Source organism: Pinus tabuliformis, chromosome X (genome assembly GCF_031772625.1).
Source record: "Pinus tabuliformis cultivar Carrire ecotype Pingquan chromosome X, CPIR1, whole genome shotgun sequence".
NCBI classification, from domain to species: domain Eukaryota; kingdom Viridiplantae; phylum Streptophyta; class Pinopsida; order Pinales; family Pinaceae; genus Pinus; species Pinus tabuliformis.
Genome location: NC_142308.1, coordinates 1,132,186,317 through 1,132,204,648, shown reverse-complemented (window position 1 = coordinate 1,132,204,648; position 18,332 = coordinate 1,132,186,317). Strand labels below are relative to the sequence as shown.

The window sequence follows — 18,332 nt, the reverse complement described above, 5'->3', positions numbered from 1 at the left end:
ACCACGCACACCTCTCGGGATCCGATTCACGCAGAAGAGATATGGAATACGGCAGAAGCTGGGGGTCCAAAAGAAACGAGAGGCAAACAACGTCCTCAGAGAATCCACAGTAAGCACTAGAAGGATTCTTGAAAGCAAGTAAAAAAGCGTTGAGATAACACAACGGCCCGAGCCTCCTTTATAAAGGAAAACAGCCCAAAAGCCCTGAAGAAGTGCTACAAAAGAAAATAGTAGCAGAAACAAAAAGTAACAGATTCAAAATATGTACATAAAACAAAAACAGTTTTCTGTTGAACAAATCTTAAGCAAAAATGGGCTGTTCGAGTGATCGAACCACCCCATTTTCTTCCTCTAAAACAGTCCACGACCCCATATCATGTTCAACACCCGCTTTAGAAAGGCGATCAGCTTCAAAATTCCTTTCCCTGTAGATATGGCAGAGAGAAATCTCCTTGAACTGACATTTGAGGCGTGAAGCTTCTTTAAGCAGAGGAAGCAGAATGAAATTTCTGCAGTGATGAGTCCCATTAAACCATTTCATAGTGTTCATTGAATCCCCAAAAATCTGGACTTCTCTCACACTCATAAGGATAAGCCAACAGAGAAGGAAATGTAAGGCTTTCAATTCTGCAAAGTTATTGGAGCCCTGGGCAAGACCAACAGATGCTTTAACAACCTTATCCTTTGATAAATGAATAATCAATCCAACCCCGCAACGTCCATTAATGTCAGAGGCCCCGTCAAAATAAGCCCACGAAATTGAATATCTAATAGATTCTTGACGAATAGCTGTGGTAGTAGGAGGAGCTTGAGGAGCAGGAATACTATCATAAATAGCAACTCCTTCTGCGAAAAGTCTTCTAATAGGGAAGACAGAGTCCATAAAGATGACATGATTCCTAGAAAGCCACGTCCCCTAGGTGATGAGTAACGGAATGGATCTATCTCTGTCATTGGAAGTTTCATTCCACCACCTCTGCCAAGCTTCCAAAAGCCCCTGCCCTTCCCATATAAAAGGAATTTTTAGCAGCCTTAAAATTTCGACCCATAGGCTTGAGTTAAAAGGGAAAAAAAGGAACAGGTGTTGAACTGTTTCGACACTATCTTTACAAAGGGGGCACCGTCCAGGACCAATCCTTCCTCTTCTTTGAAGAAAATCCCAAGTAGGAACTTTCTAAAGCAGGACACACCAGAAGAACAATCGTGTTTTAGCTAGCCCTTTTAACTTCCAAAGCGATTTAACCCACCAATTCGGATTCTCCCACCCATTTTGAGACATCATCCATTTATACCCCATCTTTGAAGAATAAAGCCCATTTTGGGCAAAGACCCATCTAAGTTCATCCGGAGAGTCAGAGAGCCTGACTGAGGAGTTGAGAAGGTCCCTTTTATACAATTCCCATTCCTCCAGCCATTCTACATCCAAATGTAAATCTCTTCCCTGAATCAACCTTGATTCCAGATGGTGGAAGCTCGGGGATCAGCCACTTGATTTAAAGTGTAGAGTCCCCTATCTTTTAAGGCCGAAACCAGTCCCTGAGATAGAGAAAAACTCTCCGAACAACCTATCCAGGGGTCTCTACCCATCCTGATCTGAGTTCCATCCCCCACACTCCAAGCCAATCCCTTCTCTATGACTTTGACAGAGGCGACCACCTCTTTCCAAACCACCAAGGAGTTTTTGGAAGTCTTTTACGGAAATCTGATCCAATCAAGTGTTGTTAGGGGATCAATATATTTTCTTTTAGAAACAAAGGTCCACAGGTTCTCTGAAGAAATGAGCCTCCAGGCGAGCTTTGCTGCTAAAGATTGGGAGAAGCAAGCAAGATTTTTAATACCCCATCCTCCCCACTCTTTAGGACGTGCCATTTTATCCCAAGCGATCCAAGGGGTAACTTTCTCTGACTTAGACCTCGCCCACAGAAACCTGCTGCATAATTTATCAATTGAGGATAAGATTCCTTTGGGAACCCATGTCAGACTAGCCCAGTAGACAGGAACTGCCATCAGAACAGATTTTATTAACACTAGCCTACCTGCCCTGGAAAGCCACTTGTAACTCCAATGTTTCAATTTGGATTCGATTTTTGCAAGGATCCATTTCCAATCTTTGATCCTGTAATTGTCAGGCTTCAGAAAGAACCCCAGGTATTTAAAAGTATCCTCCAACATTTTGACTTCAAAATTTAGGACCAACTCCACTCTGCGCATCAACTCTCTGGACAAACCTATGCAAGTAATAGTGGATTTTCTCTCATTTATGCAGAGACCAGTAGCCTTCAAGAAAAGGTCCAAGATCCTCTTGAGCGTCCTACAATCCTCGAGACTTCCATTACTGAACAGAATAATGTCATCCACGAAGAGGAGGTAAGTGACCCAGAAATTATGTGCTACTTCAATTCCTTTGAGAGTCCCCTGTCTTTTTGCGTCATGGATCATAAGACTGATGCCATCTGCTGCCAGCAAAAACAAAAGGGGAGAGAGCGGGCAACCTTGATGCAGGCCACGTTCAGGACTAAAAAAACTGGAGGCCGCTCCGTTGATCAGGACAACTATGGAAGAAGAAGAAACACAGCTCATAACCCATCTCACAAAATCATACGTGAAACCCAGATGAGTTAACAGAAGCCTAAGGTACAACCAGCTGATTTTGTCATAAGCCTTTGACAAGTCAATTTTCACAATGGCTCCTTTTTTTTTCCCAATTTTTAGATTATGAAGCGTTTCTTGAGCAACTCCTATTGCTTCATGAATTTGTTTGTCGTCTAGAAAGCCAAATTGCTCAAGGGAAATGTTTCTGGAGAGGAAAGGTTTTAGCCTGGAGGCAATAATTTTTGCAATAATTTTGTAAACACAAGTGCACAGGGAAATGGGCCTGAATTCGTCAAAAGAACCTAGGAGATCAGATTTTGGAATGAGGGCTAGAAATGTGGCATTGAAGGGATGATAGATTGTTCCTATACGCTTCGAATCTTCCACAACTGCACTAACTCATCTCCAATGAATTCAAAAAAATGTTGGAAAAATTTGGCAGTCCAGCGATCCGGGCCGGGGCTTTTGTCCTTTTGCATGGATTTGAGAATGTCTTCTACCTCCTCCTTAGAAACAGGTGCCATGATGGAGTCATTTCCTTCCTCCTCTATGAACCTTGGAAAGAACTTGACGACTCTTATAACTTTTGCGATAGAAACTTCCTTTGGCTCTTTGAAGAGATTCTTGAAATAATTGACCCCTAATGAGGCCAAATCTTCAAAAGAACGAGCCTGTTCACCATTGGCTTTCTTCATTTCCCAGATTGTGTTAGAGATTTTCCTTCCTTTGGCATAATTCTGAAAAAACTTGGTGTTATCGTCCCCTGCCTGCAGCCAGATCGCTTGTTGGGTCCCTATAATACTAGTGATTACCCCATTACTATTGTAGTTATACCCCTTATTTATATTGTTGTGCCCCCATTACCCCCATATTGTTATTAATGTGCCCACAGAATCCCTCTATTGTTATTTTTGTGGCTTTATATTATTATTGTTAGGTCGGCTGGATTATATTGTGACTCCATAGACTCCTATATATAGAAAGGAGGTTTTGTCATTTGAATCATCCAAGAATTGTTCATTTATGTAATGTAAAGGAGGTTGCCCCCTCGAAGAGGCTGAATTCTAAGGCGTGGATCTCTCTTTTCTATCTTTTTGTGAGCTGGTTTCATAACATTTGTTATCAGAGCTTTGGATTCTAGGGTTTCGCTGCTCCAAACAGGTCATCGTGGCATTTTCGCTATAACATTTTTTCTGTGACGTTTCAGAAGTCGCAAAAAAAACCCATTTGAGAAGAAATCGCGCTGAACCTTGGGTCCGAATTTTAGAGCTTTTCGCGCGATATTTGCGGAGATATGATCTGAGGAAGTTGGTCTTTTTGCAGACTCCTGAATTACACTCAAAACAGGTGACCTGGGGAAAATCGTCATAACTTTCTTTCTGAGCATCGGATTGAAATTTCGTAAGAAGGTACAGAAAGAGGACGGACTTTAGTTTTCGTTTATATATTTTTCAAAGTCAAAGGTTGAAACAGTGACACGTGGCACTTCATACAAGTTCGCTCTACTGAACTAGTCTATAATCAGGTCACTGTGGGAGATTGTGCATAACTCTTTCTTGGAGAATCCAATTTGTTTCAGACTAGTGGCATTGGAAAGAGGACACAGAAGGCTACTACAGGTCACAATTTCAGAACTAGATGATTCGAAATTACAGAGATACATCAGATTCAATATCAGGCTTCTACAAAGTAAAAAAAGGTGTGTAGTTTTTATTTTTTATTTTTGCATAAGCTTGGTTTGAAGGAATTCAAAGGGCATAGTAAAGCATTATTATCGGTAACTGATGCCCCGAGGAAAGAAAATGCAAACACCTAGTAAGGAACCTGAAAGCTCTAGCATGACTCATGAAGAAGAGGAAGAAATGCTACATGATATATCAAAATTACAAGAACAAGTGCAACAAATGTCACGCTCACAAAAGCTAACAGATGCTAAGATAAATGGCATGGAATCTAAGATAAAGGGCATGGAAGCTAAGATGGATGATTTGAAGATAGATTTGAAGACAGATTTGAAGAAAGACATGGCAAATTTGAAGACAGATTTGAAGACAGACATGGCAGATTTGAAGACAGATTTGACAAATTTTCTACAAGAAATACTTACTAATGGTGAAAAGGTAGTAAAGGAAACTCATGATGAGAACAAAAGAAATGTTAATCATGATTCCATAGACTCTAATGTTGGATCGAAGACCCACCATATTCCAAAAATCGATATGAGGAAGTTTGATGGCAAGGATCCCGCCACATGGATATTACAGATGGAGCAATTCTTCGATCTCAATAATGTGCAAAACACACAAAAGGTACGTATGGCAACTTTATATTTGGAACCAAATCAGTTTGTATGGTATCAATGGCTTTGCTCTCGTAAACAATTTATCACTTGGGCAATTTTTACGGAAGAATTGATAGCACATTATGAGGATACAAAAAGCAACACTTTTTTTAGCCAATTGATAAGTCTCAAACAAAAGGGTTCAATAATGGAGCACATTGAGGAGTTCCAAAAATTGAACATAAGGGTAAAAGATATTCCAGAGGAGCATAGGATTGATGTGTTCATAGGGTCTTTAAAGGATAATATCCAACATGATGTTCGCCTTTGGGAACCTGATTCATTAGAGAAGGCATTCAGGTTAGCAAGAAAAATGGAAAGCAAAATTATGGCAACCAGGAAGCATACCACTCACAACTATAAAGACGGAAGTGTTGTTGCCCCTAGTCTTCCACAACCTATAAGGTTGACACCACAACAATTGGAAGAAAAAAGAGCAAAAGGGCTTTGTTACAGTTGTGATAGCAAATACACTAAAGGTCATAAGTGTGCTGAGAAGAAATTATTCTACATAGATTGTGAAGAGGAAGAAGAAAAGGAGCAAGAAAGGTCAAAAGAAGAAGATATACTCCAGGAACAAAGCCTAGATGAAGAACAAATAAATCCGACCATATCTTGTAATGCATTGGCGGGAATTACCACTCCTCAAACCATCAAGATAGAAGGACAAATCAAGAAGAAAAAGGTAATAGTGTTGATTGATTCAGGAAGCACCCACAATTTTATTCATTGTAGGGTAGCAAAAGAATTGAATTGCTTCCTATATCCAGCACCAGAGTGTCAAGTGATGATTGCAAATGGAGGAACAATAAATTGCTCTGGAAAGTGCCATAATATCAAGCTATCCATGGGAGAATATGTATTGACTAGCCCAATGCTTTCCATTCCAATGGGAGGTGCTGATGTTGTACTAGGAGTCCAATGGCTACAATCCTTGGGTACAATAGCTTTTAATTTTCAAGAACTTTTCATCAAATTTTCTGTGGAAGGAAAGGAAGTTGAATTAAGGGGTATTGCAGGGAAACCAGGAAAGATAATCAGCTCTAATGGTATGACAAAGCTTCTAAAAAAGGAGCAAAGAGGTGTAATTGCACAATTATGTTCGCTAGATGTTTCCACATTGGAATCATCTATTTCTCCAGATCTCCAAAAAGTCCTGGACAATCATTCCAAGGTATTTGAGACTCCCAAAGGTCTCCCACCTATGCGTGATCATGATCATGCTATTCATCTGATTCCAGGAAGTGTTCCTCCAAACATCAGGCCGTACAGATATCCCTATGTCCAAAAAAGTGAAATTGAACGTATGGTTGCAGAAATGCTAGAGGCTGGTATAATTCAACCGAGTCAAAGTTCTTTCTCTGCTCCAGTAGTATTGGTGCACAAGAAGGATGGATCATGGCGCATGTGTCCGGATTATAGGGAGCTCAACAAGCTCACTATTAAAGATAAGTTCCCCATTCCTGTCATTGATGAATTACTGGATGAATTGCATGGATCAATTTACTTCACCAAGTTGGATCTTCGTTCAGGATATCATCAAATCAGAATGAAGATTGAAGACATTCCGAAAACGGCATTTAGAACTCATGAGGGTCATTATGAATTTTTGGTCATGCCTTTTGGCCTTACCAATGCACCTTCAACATTTCAAGGTTTGATGAATTCAATTTTCAAACCATTCCTTAGAAAATTTGTGTTAGTATTTTTTGATGATATACTAATCTACAGCAAGTCTTGGAAGGATCATGTTGAACATGTTGACAGGGTGCTACAACTATTGGAGGAGAAACAATTATATGCAAAAAGATCCAAATGTTTCTTTGGAGTCCAGGAGGTGGAATATTTGGGTCATATTGTATCTCATGAAGGAGTTAAGGTAGACCCTAGCAAAATTAAAGCCATTAAGGAATGGAAAATCCCCACATCCATAAAGCATCTGCGAGGATTTCTTGGGTTGACAGGGTATTATCGCAAGTTTGTTAAGAATTATGGGAGAATAGCAGCACCTCTAACAACATTATTGAAGAAAGATGCATTTTCATGGACTCCGGAAGCAACAAAGGCCTTTGAACATCTTAAAGAGGCAATGTGCCAAGCACCGGTCTTAGCTACACCGGACTTCACAAAAACCTTTATTGTGGAATGTGATGCTTCAGGAAATGGAATTGGTGCTGTTCTAATGCAAGATGAAAGACCCATTGCTTTTGAAAGTCGTCCAATCAAGGGAAAGTTTTTAAGCAAAGCTATTTATGAGAAGGAAATGTTGGCAATACTCCATGCACTTAAGAAATGGCGACCCTACCTAATGGGAAGACACTTCAAGGTAAAAACGGATCATGATAGCCTTAAATACTTTTTAGAACAAAGATTATCCTCTGAAGAGCAACAAAAGTGGGTCACAAAGATGTTGGGTTATGACTTTGAAATCATCTACAAAAAAGGGAAGCAAAATGTGGTGGCAGATGCACTCTCAAGAAAGGATGAGGATGTGGAAGCATTGTTGTGCGCCATTTCTATTATCCAACCAGATTGGATAAACGAAGCAAGGGAGGAATGGAAGAATGACGAAGAAGTGTGGGCACTTATTCGAAAGCTACAACAAGATTCCAGTACGTCTGATACATTTAGCTGGAAAAATGATTCGTTATGGTACAAAGATCGCTTATACCTCTGTAAGAATTCCCAGCTAAAACAAAAGATTCTTATGGAATTGCACACTTCTCCCTTAGGAGGGCACTCAGGATTTTTAAAAACTTACCACAGGGTTAAGAAGGAATTTTTTTGGGATGGCCTTAAATCAGATATTCAAAAGTTTGTGGCAGAATGTTTGGTTTGCCAACAAAATAAAGTTGAAACAATTAAGACACCGGGTCTATTACAACCTTTATCCATTCCAAGCCAACGTTGGGAGGAGGTTTCAATGGATTTTATCACAGGTTTACCCAAGTCTGAGGGAAAGAGTGTCATCATGGTGGTAGTTGACAGACTTACCAAGTATGCACACTTTTGTGCATTATCACATCCATTTAAAGCCAGTACAGTTTCTACTGCATTTATGGAAACAATTCAAAAGCTACATGGAAACCCAAAGATTATTGTAAGTGACAGAGATCCCATTTTCACTGGAAATTTTTGGACAGAATTATTTTCTTGTCTTGGTACTCAGTTAGCTCATAGCTCATCTTATCATCCTCAATCTGATGGGCAAACTGAGATAGTAAACAAATGTTTGGAAGGATATCTTCGTTGCTTTGTATCTGATAAACAGACACAATGGGTCAAATGGTTGCCTCTGGCTGAATGGTGGTATAACACTTCCTTTCATACAGCAACAAAAATGACCCCATTTATGGCACTTTATGGGTATCAACCACCATCCATCACATCATATTTAAGAGAAAATTCTAAGGTTCAGGCAGTGGAACATCACATCGAACATCAACAACAAGTCCTCCAACTCTTAAAGGATAACCTCGTGTTGGCACAGAATAGAATGAAACAACAGGCAGATCAACATCGCAGTGAAAGAAGTTTTGATGTAGGTGATTGGGTATTCCTACGGCTACAACCATATAAGCAAATGTCCCTCAAGCAAGCTAAGAAGGATAATAAATTATCACCAAAGTATTATGGTCCGTACAAGGTGTTGCAAAAGATTGGTACTATGGCATACAAATTGGAGCTTCCTGCAGCTTCTCGATTGCACCCAGTTTTCCATGTTTCATGTTTAAAGAAGGTTATAGGCGACAAGCTCCCAGTTCAAACAATATTGCCAGAACTTGACGAGGAAGGAAAAATTATATTGGAACCGGAAGCAGTCACAGAAACAAGAACTCGACAGCTACGAAATCGATCAATTTCAGAGTATCTTATCAAGTGGAAGAACTTATCCGCTGAAGATTCCACATGGGAGGATGAGAATTTTATGCAGAAGTATCCAGAACTACTCAAGCGTTGAGGACAACACTTTTTTGAAGGAGAGGGGCATGTTGGGTCCCTATAATACTAGTGATTACCCCATTACTATTGTAGTTATACCCCTTATTTATATTGTTGTGCCCCCATTACCCCCATATTGTTATTAATGTGCCCATAGAATCCCTCTATTGTTATTTTTGTGGCTTTATATTATTATTGTTAGGTCGGCTGGATTATATTGTGACTGCATAGACTCCTATATATAGAAAGGAGGTTTTGTCATTTGAATCATCCAGTAATTGTTCATTTATGTAATGTAAAGGAGGTTGCCCCCTCGAAGAGGCTGAATTCTAAGGCGTGGATCTCTCTTTTCTATCTTTTTGTGAGTTGGTTTCATAACATCGCTCTACTTTTTAAGCACCAACTTTCCTCTTTGACCTGGAGGATTATCCTCCTTTCCATTTCCAACTCTTGAAGTCTAACCCGAGACTCTATTTATCCATAACCATTACCACCTGGGTCTTCAAGGAGGGCAAGCTCAAAATTAACAATTTCCATGGTTTCTTCTTCCTTCAGTTTCTTTTGGAGGGCCCAATGCTTAGAGGCGACCTTCATCCTTTTTAAATTTTCCATAAAGACCTGGCTGTGACTCTCATCTTCATTAAGAACATCTTTCTTCCAAGTGTTATGGAAAAGGCTAATATAAGATGCATCCGAGAGCCAAGAAGCATTAAATTTAAAGGGAGTACCCGGTTTAGTGAAAGCTCCCTTCACTTCCAGGAAGACAGGGAAATGATCTGAAAGACCACCTTCCCCAACCCAATGTCTAAAAGCCTGTAAATTTTCAGCCAGTGATTCACAGATCAGGAATCGATCAAGTTTCTTCCCAATCCAATCTTCTCCTATTCTTCGATTCCTCCACGTCGGGCGCAACTTGAGCGGGGAGACATCCACCAGGAGAGATGAGGCCAGTTTATTTTGAAAGAAATCAGAAAGGGGATCTGCTCTGGCTCTGACCCCCCAAGATTCTGTCATCCCCAAAGAAAAATTAAGATCTCCTCCAATTATAAGGTTTGGGTGTGACAAAAAAGACTTTGCGAAGAAAGGGTTTAAGAACCTCTCTCAATCCAAAACAGGTCCATAGACATTAAGAATAAGAAAAGGGATGCATAGTTCGTTGGAATATAGTTCCACATCCAAGACATTTTCCGATCCCCAAGAGGAGATCTCTCGGAGCACCTTCGTGTTAAAGCCCAGAGCCACCCCTCCCGAATGTCCATTAGCATCAATGGCATGGAAGCTCCATCCCGGAAGAAGCTTAACGAGACATCCTGTAACTTCTTCCCCCTTCCCCAAAGTTTCTTGGAGAAGGATAATATCAGGTTTGTTGGTCCTGACCAGATCCTTCAGAGCTAGTTTTTTGGGTAGACTAGCTAGACCCCTGCAATTGTAGGATAAGATGATCATCTAGAAATCTTAGGGGATGACCGATTTGCTCTAAGCACCCCTGGCAGAGACATCTTCTTCCCTCCAGCAATATCGATGACAACCTTCAATTGTGCCTTCGACAGATTTGATTTCCTTCCTCTTAGCTTCCTCGGACCTGCTGACACCAAGTCCAGCTCCAGACCTCCTACAGCAAGCCCTTTCCCCTTTCTGTTGGCCAAAGGTATAAGATTGTAGGGCAGTTCAGGGCTCCAGACACTAGGAGGGATAGATGAGACAACATCCATGGGAATAGATGACAGCTTAGGAGAAGATGGAACGGCAATTATAACACTGTCTAATGAGGCTAGTCCCTTCCTCAGGTCCGGCATATCATTCAAGAGTTTCCTGAGAGGACCATACTCATCACAACATGACTGAGAAAAAGCAATAGAAGAGCAAAAGGAGAAGGAAGGGGATAGAAGCGAACTTGCCTGAGTCGCCCCTGCCATTACAGAGACTGCTGAGGTTCCCAGGAAAGACATTGGGGTTGAGATAGACTCACTTGCTGCAAATCCAGGTTGTTCTTGTTCTTCTTCCTCCGCATGCTCCGGACCCAACCCCTAAGCGTTTGCCTTAAGATCGTTCTCCTTGATCTGAGCCCCTTCTTCCTGAGTGAACATCTCTTGATTTCTCTCCAGCTTTTTCCCACTTTTCCTTTGTCTTCGGCGACGACGATGTCCAAGAGGGCACTCTCGGGCTAGATGTCCATATTTATGGCAGTGATGACATTTGAAAGGGAGGTTTTCATAGTCCAAGGTCTGAATAAACTCTAGACCTCAATACATCAGGATCATAGCTTCTGCCAAACCTTCTCTGGGGTTTAAACTTACCAGGAGACGGGCAACACTCCAGTCATGAGTTTGTAAATATGATCTATCAATGTCGAGAAACTTCCCCAGTGTATTACCAATTGAAGAGAAGGCCGAGTCAGTCCAGAATTGCATAGGGAGACCCGGTAATTTGACCCAGACTGGAGACTCCGCTGTTTTTTCTTTTTGGGCATCAAACAGGGGCGTCCATTTTCTGAATAAGATTGGCCTCTTCCCGAAACTCCAGTGCTTTTCCAGCACCCATTCAACATGCTCCTTTTGCCCAAAACAAATGCAAAACCAACCTCTATCCAGATTCTTGATCTCTTCTGGCTGACCCGGTGCATCTTTCCATTCTGACTGAACCCAATCCTTGATGTAAGCTACCGAGAACTTTCTTCCACGAACTCTGCCAACTAAGAAGGTTTCCGAGGCTTCCATCGCCTGATCTATACGAATATCCACTCCGAAAACACAACTAGGCCTCTACTCCATCTTTCTGATAAGTTTGGTCTTCTTCCTCTTCCCACCGACTACCTCCATCTTGGCTTCTCCCTCTCCTGTATTCTGGTGAGCAAGAGCAACTACCTCTTCTGCCTCAAGCAGCTCAGTTCGCCTTCCAACAGGGTCACTGTTGCCTTCATCCGCCTCCGCAACCATCCTTTTTACCCCAACATCAGAGGCTGAGGCTAGTCTTCGCACTTGTCCCTCTTCTCCGGATCCTTTCGGCTCCCCTCCTGCCTCTTCAATGGACGTAGACCTCGACAAGATGGGGAGCATTCCTTTCAAAATAAAGTTTTTAGCAGGGATCCTTTCCTGAGCACCTTTTTTCAAACCTCCTTCTTCCACCGCCTCGTCAAGGAAACCTGATTTCACTGTGCTATTCGGAAAGAAATGTAACAGATTTTTCTCTGACACATCATGACCCCAGCAGGCGAGAAGGTCTTCTAGCACTGGTTCTATGTCCACTGCCTCGCATTCATGAAACGTCTCCCGCTCTTCACATCGACCAGGTTCCATTCAACACGTTGTATTATAGTAAAACGTTCTGACCTGCAAATCCCTGAACCTTCTGACTTGCAACTCCCAGTTCCCGTGGCTCATCCATGGTTAACCTATGTTATGTGTTCAATTATTTAATATTTTAACTTACAAAAGAATTTAATTTTTGTTTTATGATCAAATAACTATATTTTGAGATAATGTTGTCATTCTTTCAATAATATTAGTTTAACTGATTAAATTTTTTGTTTTAAATTTTAAATTTTCTTTAGTTTTCAAATAACAATTAGGTTATTTAATGCCATTTTTATAACCAATGATTCAATTTCTTTGTTTTAAATTTCAAATTTTCCCTAGTTTTCAAATAACAATTAGGCATTTAATGCATTGTTTATTTTTGAAGCTAAATCACTAAGTCTCCATGCCATCTAATAGCATAATAACCACCTCTCTATGCCAAGTCCTATGTATGAAGGGGAAACTCATTGATGCCACAACCCCTACCTATAGTGAATGAGTAAGCTATAATCTAGGGAATTTTGTTTAATTTGAGTTGATATCTTGTAAACATATCTTTGCTCATTATTGTTGTTGTTGAGCTTGAGGCAATAGCCAAACCCTACTTAGGGGTGTAAGTTGTGGTCAAAGAATCCATCTTTTAGTTAATTTTTTATAATCACCAATTAAGGTAATTTATGACATTTATACATATATTGTGTAGTTTAATTGCAAAAACTACAAAATTGAATGCTTTTCAGAAGAAAAACAAGAAGTTGCATTCTACGCACATAGTTATAATATCCACTAGCATACCCCTAAAGAAACAAAAATGGGATGCCAAAGTGAATCGAGATGATATTTTGTTTAAAGATAAAAGAAATGTGTTGGATGGTTCATGAAAAAAACTAAATGATCCATTGAACAAGTTCAATAAATAATATATTAAAATGATATTTCAGATGGTTAAGCATTGCCATAGTTAATTTCAAAATGCATATGGAAAAAACATTGAAGAGAAACCATGTTCTCATATCTAAGTAGAAGAATTCTATGATTGGAGATGAGTTTTTACATGCTAATGCAGGCCCAAAATTTCAAGGTTCGAAATTTCAGGAAGTTGACTAGTTTGACCTATGTTGACTTTGACTTTGGAGGTAACTTGGAGGAGGGCTAGACTTGAAGATTTTTGTGGCAGTTCTAGTCTTGGTCTTGGTCTTGGATATCTCATTTTGATTTGATTCTATAAGAGAAGGATGGTTGTTGGGTTTTCCCCCTCGTGGGGTTTTGCCCTGCCTTGGAGCCTAATTTTGGTGTCTCTTGTCTCTTTATTTTCTTGAAAGAATGAACATTTGTATAATTCCTTGATGAACATAGGTCCACGTCTAACCTAGGAGAATTAAGTTGTGGTTATACATTGTGAACAAAAGTATGCAATTGTGCTGGAAGGTCTAGATTGTGATACACTGTGGACTGAAGTCATCATTATGTGCTAGAATACAGAGGTCTATGGTGATTGATGTGACAAAGATCATTGTAAGAAGTTAAGAACCTTTGTGACAACTCACTATAGCATCCTAACTTACAATGACAACATTTATCTGAGGCATTCGAGCTTACTGTGATAACATCTACTTGACATCAAAACTATTGTAGATGTAAGTCTTATCCTTTTTGGAATCATGTGGAAAAGCATCTGAAAACCACTTATTCAATAGGATCTCAACTCAAATACATATTATCTAAATTAAAATTCAAGACTACTTTCTCTTGAAAAAGACAAGGATACAAGGAAATTTGATCAGAAGTAAAGGTATGAATACTAAAAGATATGAAATCTGAAGGTGGAAAAAGACAAGTAAAATTTTGAAGCAATATCTCTGTGGTATAAATTTAAGGCATGTAATGGTATAAATGATAAATTTTAGGCGGTCTCTTCTATAATATACCTCTGTGCTACAACACGAAGAGACTAGATTATATAGTTTGTGGAAGAGACCAAAACTTTGAGGATCATCTATGTATTTAAAGGCAGAAACTTTGTGGTAAAGATCCAAATCATTGAGGAGCCGAATTATCAATTTAAGAAGCGATGTTATATCTCCTTGTAGCAAGGGCCGTGACAAGGGATCTGAAGGTATATGCAGCTCATCTTTGTTGCACAAGTATGTGAAGAAGCTATGCTACCCTCCTATACATAAAATAAGAATGAATTACAACATAAACAACGAATGTGCAATTTTCTTGAACCAAGAAAAATGACATTGCAAGCAACCTAAAGATATCACTGTGGTTCATTAACTAAAAGTCTAAGAATCTATGTTGGATAAATATATCACATGTAAACTAAAGAAAAAGTCAAAGGATTAGATCTTTGCAAGGATGGAGAAGGTAAGAAAGATGTATTTATAATCTTTGTTCATGTCAATTATAGTGCATAAAATGCTAAGATAATAATCTAATGCTCTCTTGAAAGATAGTAGTATAAAGGGTTTGTGTAGATATATTTGAGAGATCATTGATATAATAGAATTTGAAGTCATTCCTTGCATATAAAGACTAGGTTATTGAAATCAAGGAATGAAATGAATTCCATCTCATATATAGAAAGCTTGTGAATGAAATTTCTAAGAGTTTCATATAACCCATTAGTATTCTTGTAGAACTTGCAATTTTAAAACAATGGTAGGTCTTTGGACATTGAAGCATCTATGGTTTGTAAACCCTAGCAAGGTTTGAATATAAAAACCCTAGGAACAAAACCCTAATGAATTGTTTCCGCTAAAAGAAGAAGATCTAGCTCTTGAAGATGACAAAAATGACATCATGTTGGTGTAAGGACAAGATTGATGAAAGAGTCCAATATTAAGAGGGAGTTGACCTTCCTCAAAAGATAAGTACCCTACATATTCCACTATCTTTGTACTTTTCTTAATGATATTTATTCTTTCATAGACTCCTAATAAAGCTTGAAAATTTAATAATGAGAATTTCCTAAGCTTTGACAACGAATGAAAGAATGTAACAAAGCACAAAGACTTTTTTAGAAGACAAAAATGAAGAAAAAGAAAGAATTTTTAAGTTTGCATCAAAGAAGTCGATTAGATGGAAGCATGAAAGCAAGACTTAATAAAAGGGAAGAAGTTCACTTACCTCAACTAGAAAGAGGGAGTTGTAAGATATTAGATGGATACAATACTACTTGAAGTTTGGCAAAGAAGCTTGTGACATATGACATATTTATGGCAATACCCTTTAGTAAGGAGTTGAAAAGTTATGATATTATTGATACATCATTATACCAACAAATGATTGGTTCCTTGATATATTCGATTCAAGAACACATCGATTGGGTTGATCCTGATATAGATACTACTGATGGTTGGGCGCTGATATGATTTCTTGGAAGAACATGAAGCAAAATTTTGTTGCAATGCAAAGGAAGAAGATGTGAAGGATTGTACAATCATCTATGAAGAAATTTGGTTCCATAAGGCATTTGATGAACTACCTGATGGAATGTTGGATTCAATTATGATATTGATCAAAGATGCATGAATATTGTTAGAAAACTAAGAAGGCCAAAGTGCTTCAAGAGTATGATGTAGATAGGAGCCAAGAAGCTACAAAATATCTCCATGAAAGAACAAATAACTGATGTAAGCGAAGTATGATTACTTCTGACACAAGCTTGGGCTTGTAGTTATTTACTCCCTTTTTGAGAGGGAGTGAGGGTGGATATTGCGTTCTTCATCTTCCACATACTATGGACGGGACTAACAATCGTAAGCCTAGTGCATGAACACTAGTATGGAGAATGGTGGATTGGATAATTATCGAGGGACATACATTATTGAGTGATGTATTATGGTTGACTAGGATTAACATCCTAAGTTGGATACATGGACTTGGTAAAGAATGGTCTGGAGTATGTACTTTTACTTGGGTTAGGAAATGGTCCTATGAGGTAATACCTTGGGAAAACTCGGGTGGGGTATGTTGTAACATCCACTGGTTAAAAGTTCATGTAATAAAAGTTAATAAAGGAAAAATAAGACCACGGTTGAGGAACACTTATTCCAAGCTGAATGTTGGGCAAAGATATTCTAGTGGGCATCACTGGATGTGTTTATGGCTAAAGGAAATTGGCAAAGGAAATTGCTAAGGAATTAAAAAGGTAAAAAGGTATTTTGGCACATTTATTTATGAAAATAAAGGAAAATAGGAAAAAGGGAAGGTGAAAGGTCACAGGTTGCATGTGAGGAGGAAATTGAAGGAAAATAATGGAAAATGAAGAAAATATAGGCCTCATTGATAAAAAGGTTCCTAAGGATCAGTTTGTAACCTTTTGTCAGTTTAGTTTTGGAGCTCTCTCATTATTCTCTCTCTCACACTCTTGGACACTTAGATTTTTCTTGGAGCATTCTAGCTTTGGAGCAAGGAAGGGAAAATCAAGAAAAAGAAGGACAAGGAAAAGAAAGGAAATAAAAGAGAAAGCAAGGAAGAGCAGGATGAAGCAGCTTCAGCAGGAATACTTGCAGGTAACATATTGCATGTGTGATTTCCTAGTTGGTTTTGACATGCATGGCTTTGCATGTTGGTATTTGGTTCTCTAGTTGTCGGTGGCATGGTCTTGCCGGGTTATGACAGTGGTTTTCAACCTTGCCTTGCCTTTTTCCGGATAGCTATGGTGTGATGGGATTGTTTCTCGGTTTTGAGCTTTGGAATTGTTGGATGGTTTCAGAATCCAAGGTGGAGGTGGTCTCAGGAAAATTCCCAAAGGCCTAGGAATCCCTTAACAGATTTTGGTGGGATACACGTTAAAGCCTGAGGGTGGAATCTCAGTTTAGGGCACAGTGATCCAGTGTGGATTGTGGTAAATCCTAAGAGACAAGGAGATGGAAAATTCATTATGGATACTGATGGAGTCCAGAGGCATTCCAAGCACGGTTTGGTTTTGTGATCTCGGTGTCAGTTTTGGTGAGATCACAGTTTGGTGAGGGTGGAGGTGGTTTAACCTTTGGATTCCCTTAGTTGTTTCCATAGATTGGTTTATCCATGAGATCCCACATTCATGCTTGGAATATGACATGGGGATGACTAGTTGAAAGAAATATTTGGTTCAACCATGTCTGACAGGATCTAACGAAGCCACAAGGCTTCCTTACTAGCTTCTACGGCACCACGATACTCTGCTTCTGCTGAAGAAAGAGAAATGGCACCTTGTTTCTTGCAAGCCCATGTAATAGGTCCTGAACCAAGAGTGAACACATAACCTGCAGTAGAGTTCCGATCATCAGGGTCACCAGCCCAATCGGAATCAGTGAAACCAACCAATAAAGGAGATGCTTCGGCACTGTAATGAATCCCAAACTGAACTATACCTCGAACATAACGAAGTATTCTTTTAGCTGCTTTCCAATGACTTTCACGTGGGTTTTGCATAAACCAAGCAACAAGGCCAACAACAAAGGAAAGGTCAGGACGAGTATGGGTTAGATACAAAATTTTTCTTACAAGTTGATGGTATAAGGTAGCATCAACTTTAGGAGAAGTACAAGTGACTGAAAGTTTGACTCCAGACTGAAATGGAGAAGAGGTTGGCTTACAGTCTTCTATGTGAAAATGGCGTAGAATATCAGAGGCATACTTGGATTGGGAAAGGGAAATACCTTCCTTGGATTGCAAGACTTGAAGACCAAGAAAATAATGTAAGTGTCCTAAGTTTGTCATTTCAAACTTCCTTTTAAGGCTAGACTTCACATGGTTTATAAGGTTGGGATCACTACCAATCAGGATAAGATCATCAACATAAAGAACAAGAATGATAAGAGACTTGCCCACTTTCTTGGTGTAGACAGTATTGTCAAAATGACACCTAGAAAAGACATTTTCTAAAAGAAAGTTATCCATTTTGGCATACCAAGCTCGAGGAGCTTGCTTGAGACCATAAAGGGATTTCTTAAGCCGACATACAAGGTTGGAGTCTGCTTGTATAAAGCCAATAGGTTGTTCCATATAGATTTCTTCATGAAAGTCCCCATGCAAGAAGGCAGATTTAACATCCATCAGATGGACTTCCCATTTGAAAGAGGCAGCAAGGGAAAGAACAAGGCGGATAGAGTTCATTTTGGCAACAGGGGAGAAGGTTTCAGTATAGTCAATGCCTTCAACTTGTGAAA

The 18,332-nt window shown here is 39.4% G+C and overlaps 2 protein-coding genes across 2 annotated transcripts; both read right to left on the bottom strand.

Moving 5' to 3' along the window:
• Nucleotides 1–301: 301 nt before the first annotated feature.
• On the bottom strand, nucleotides 302–883 carry LOC149143827 (uncharacterized). Its single transcript, XM_089451955.1, has one exon. The coding sequence runs from the start codon at nucleotides 881–883 to the stop codon at nucleotides 302–304; it is 582 nt and encodes a 193-aa protein (XP_089308081.1).
• A 10,235-nt stretch (nucleotides 884–11,118) lies between these two features.
• Nucleotides 11,119–11,592, bottom strand: LOC149143826 (uncharacterized). The gene has a single exon (XM_089451954.1). The coding sequence runs from the start codon at nucleotides 11,590–11,592 to the stop codon at nucleotides 11,119–11,121; it is 474 nt and encodes a 157-aa protein (XP_089308080.1).
• Nucleotides 11,593–18,332: the final 6,740 nt, after the last annotated feature.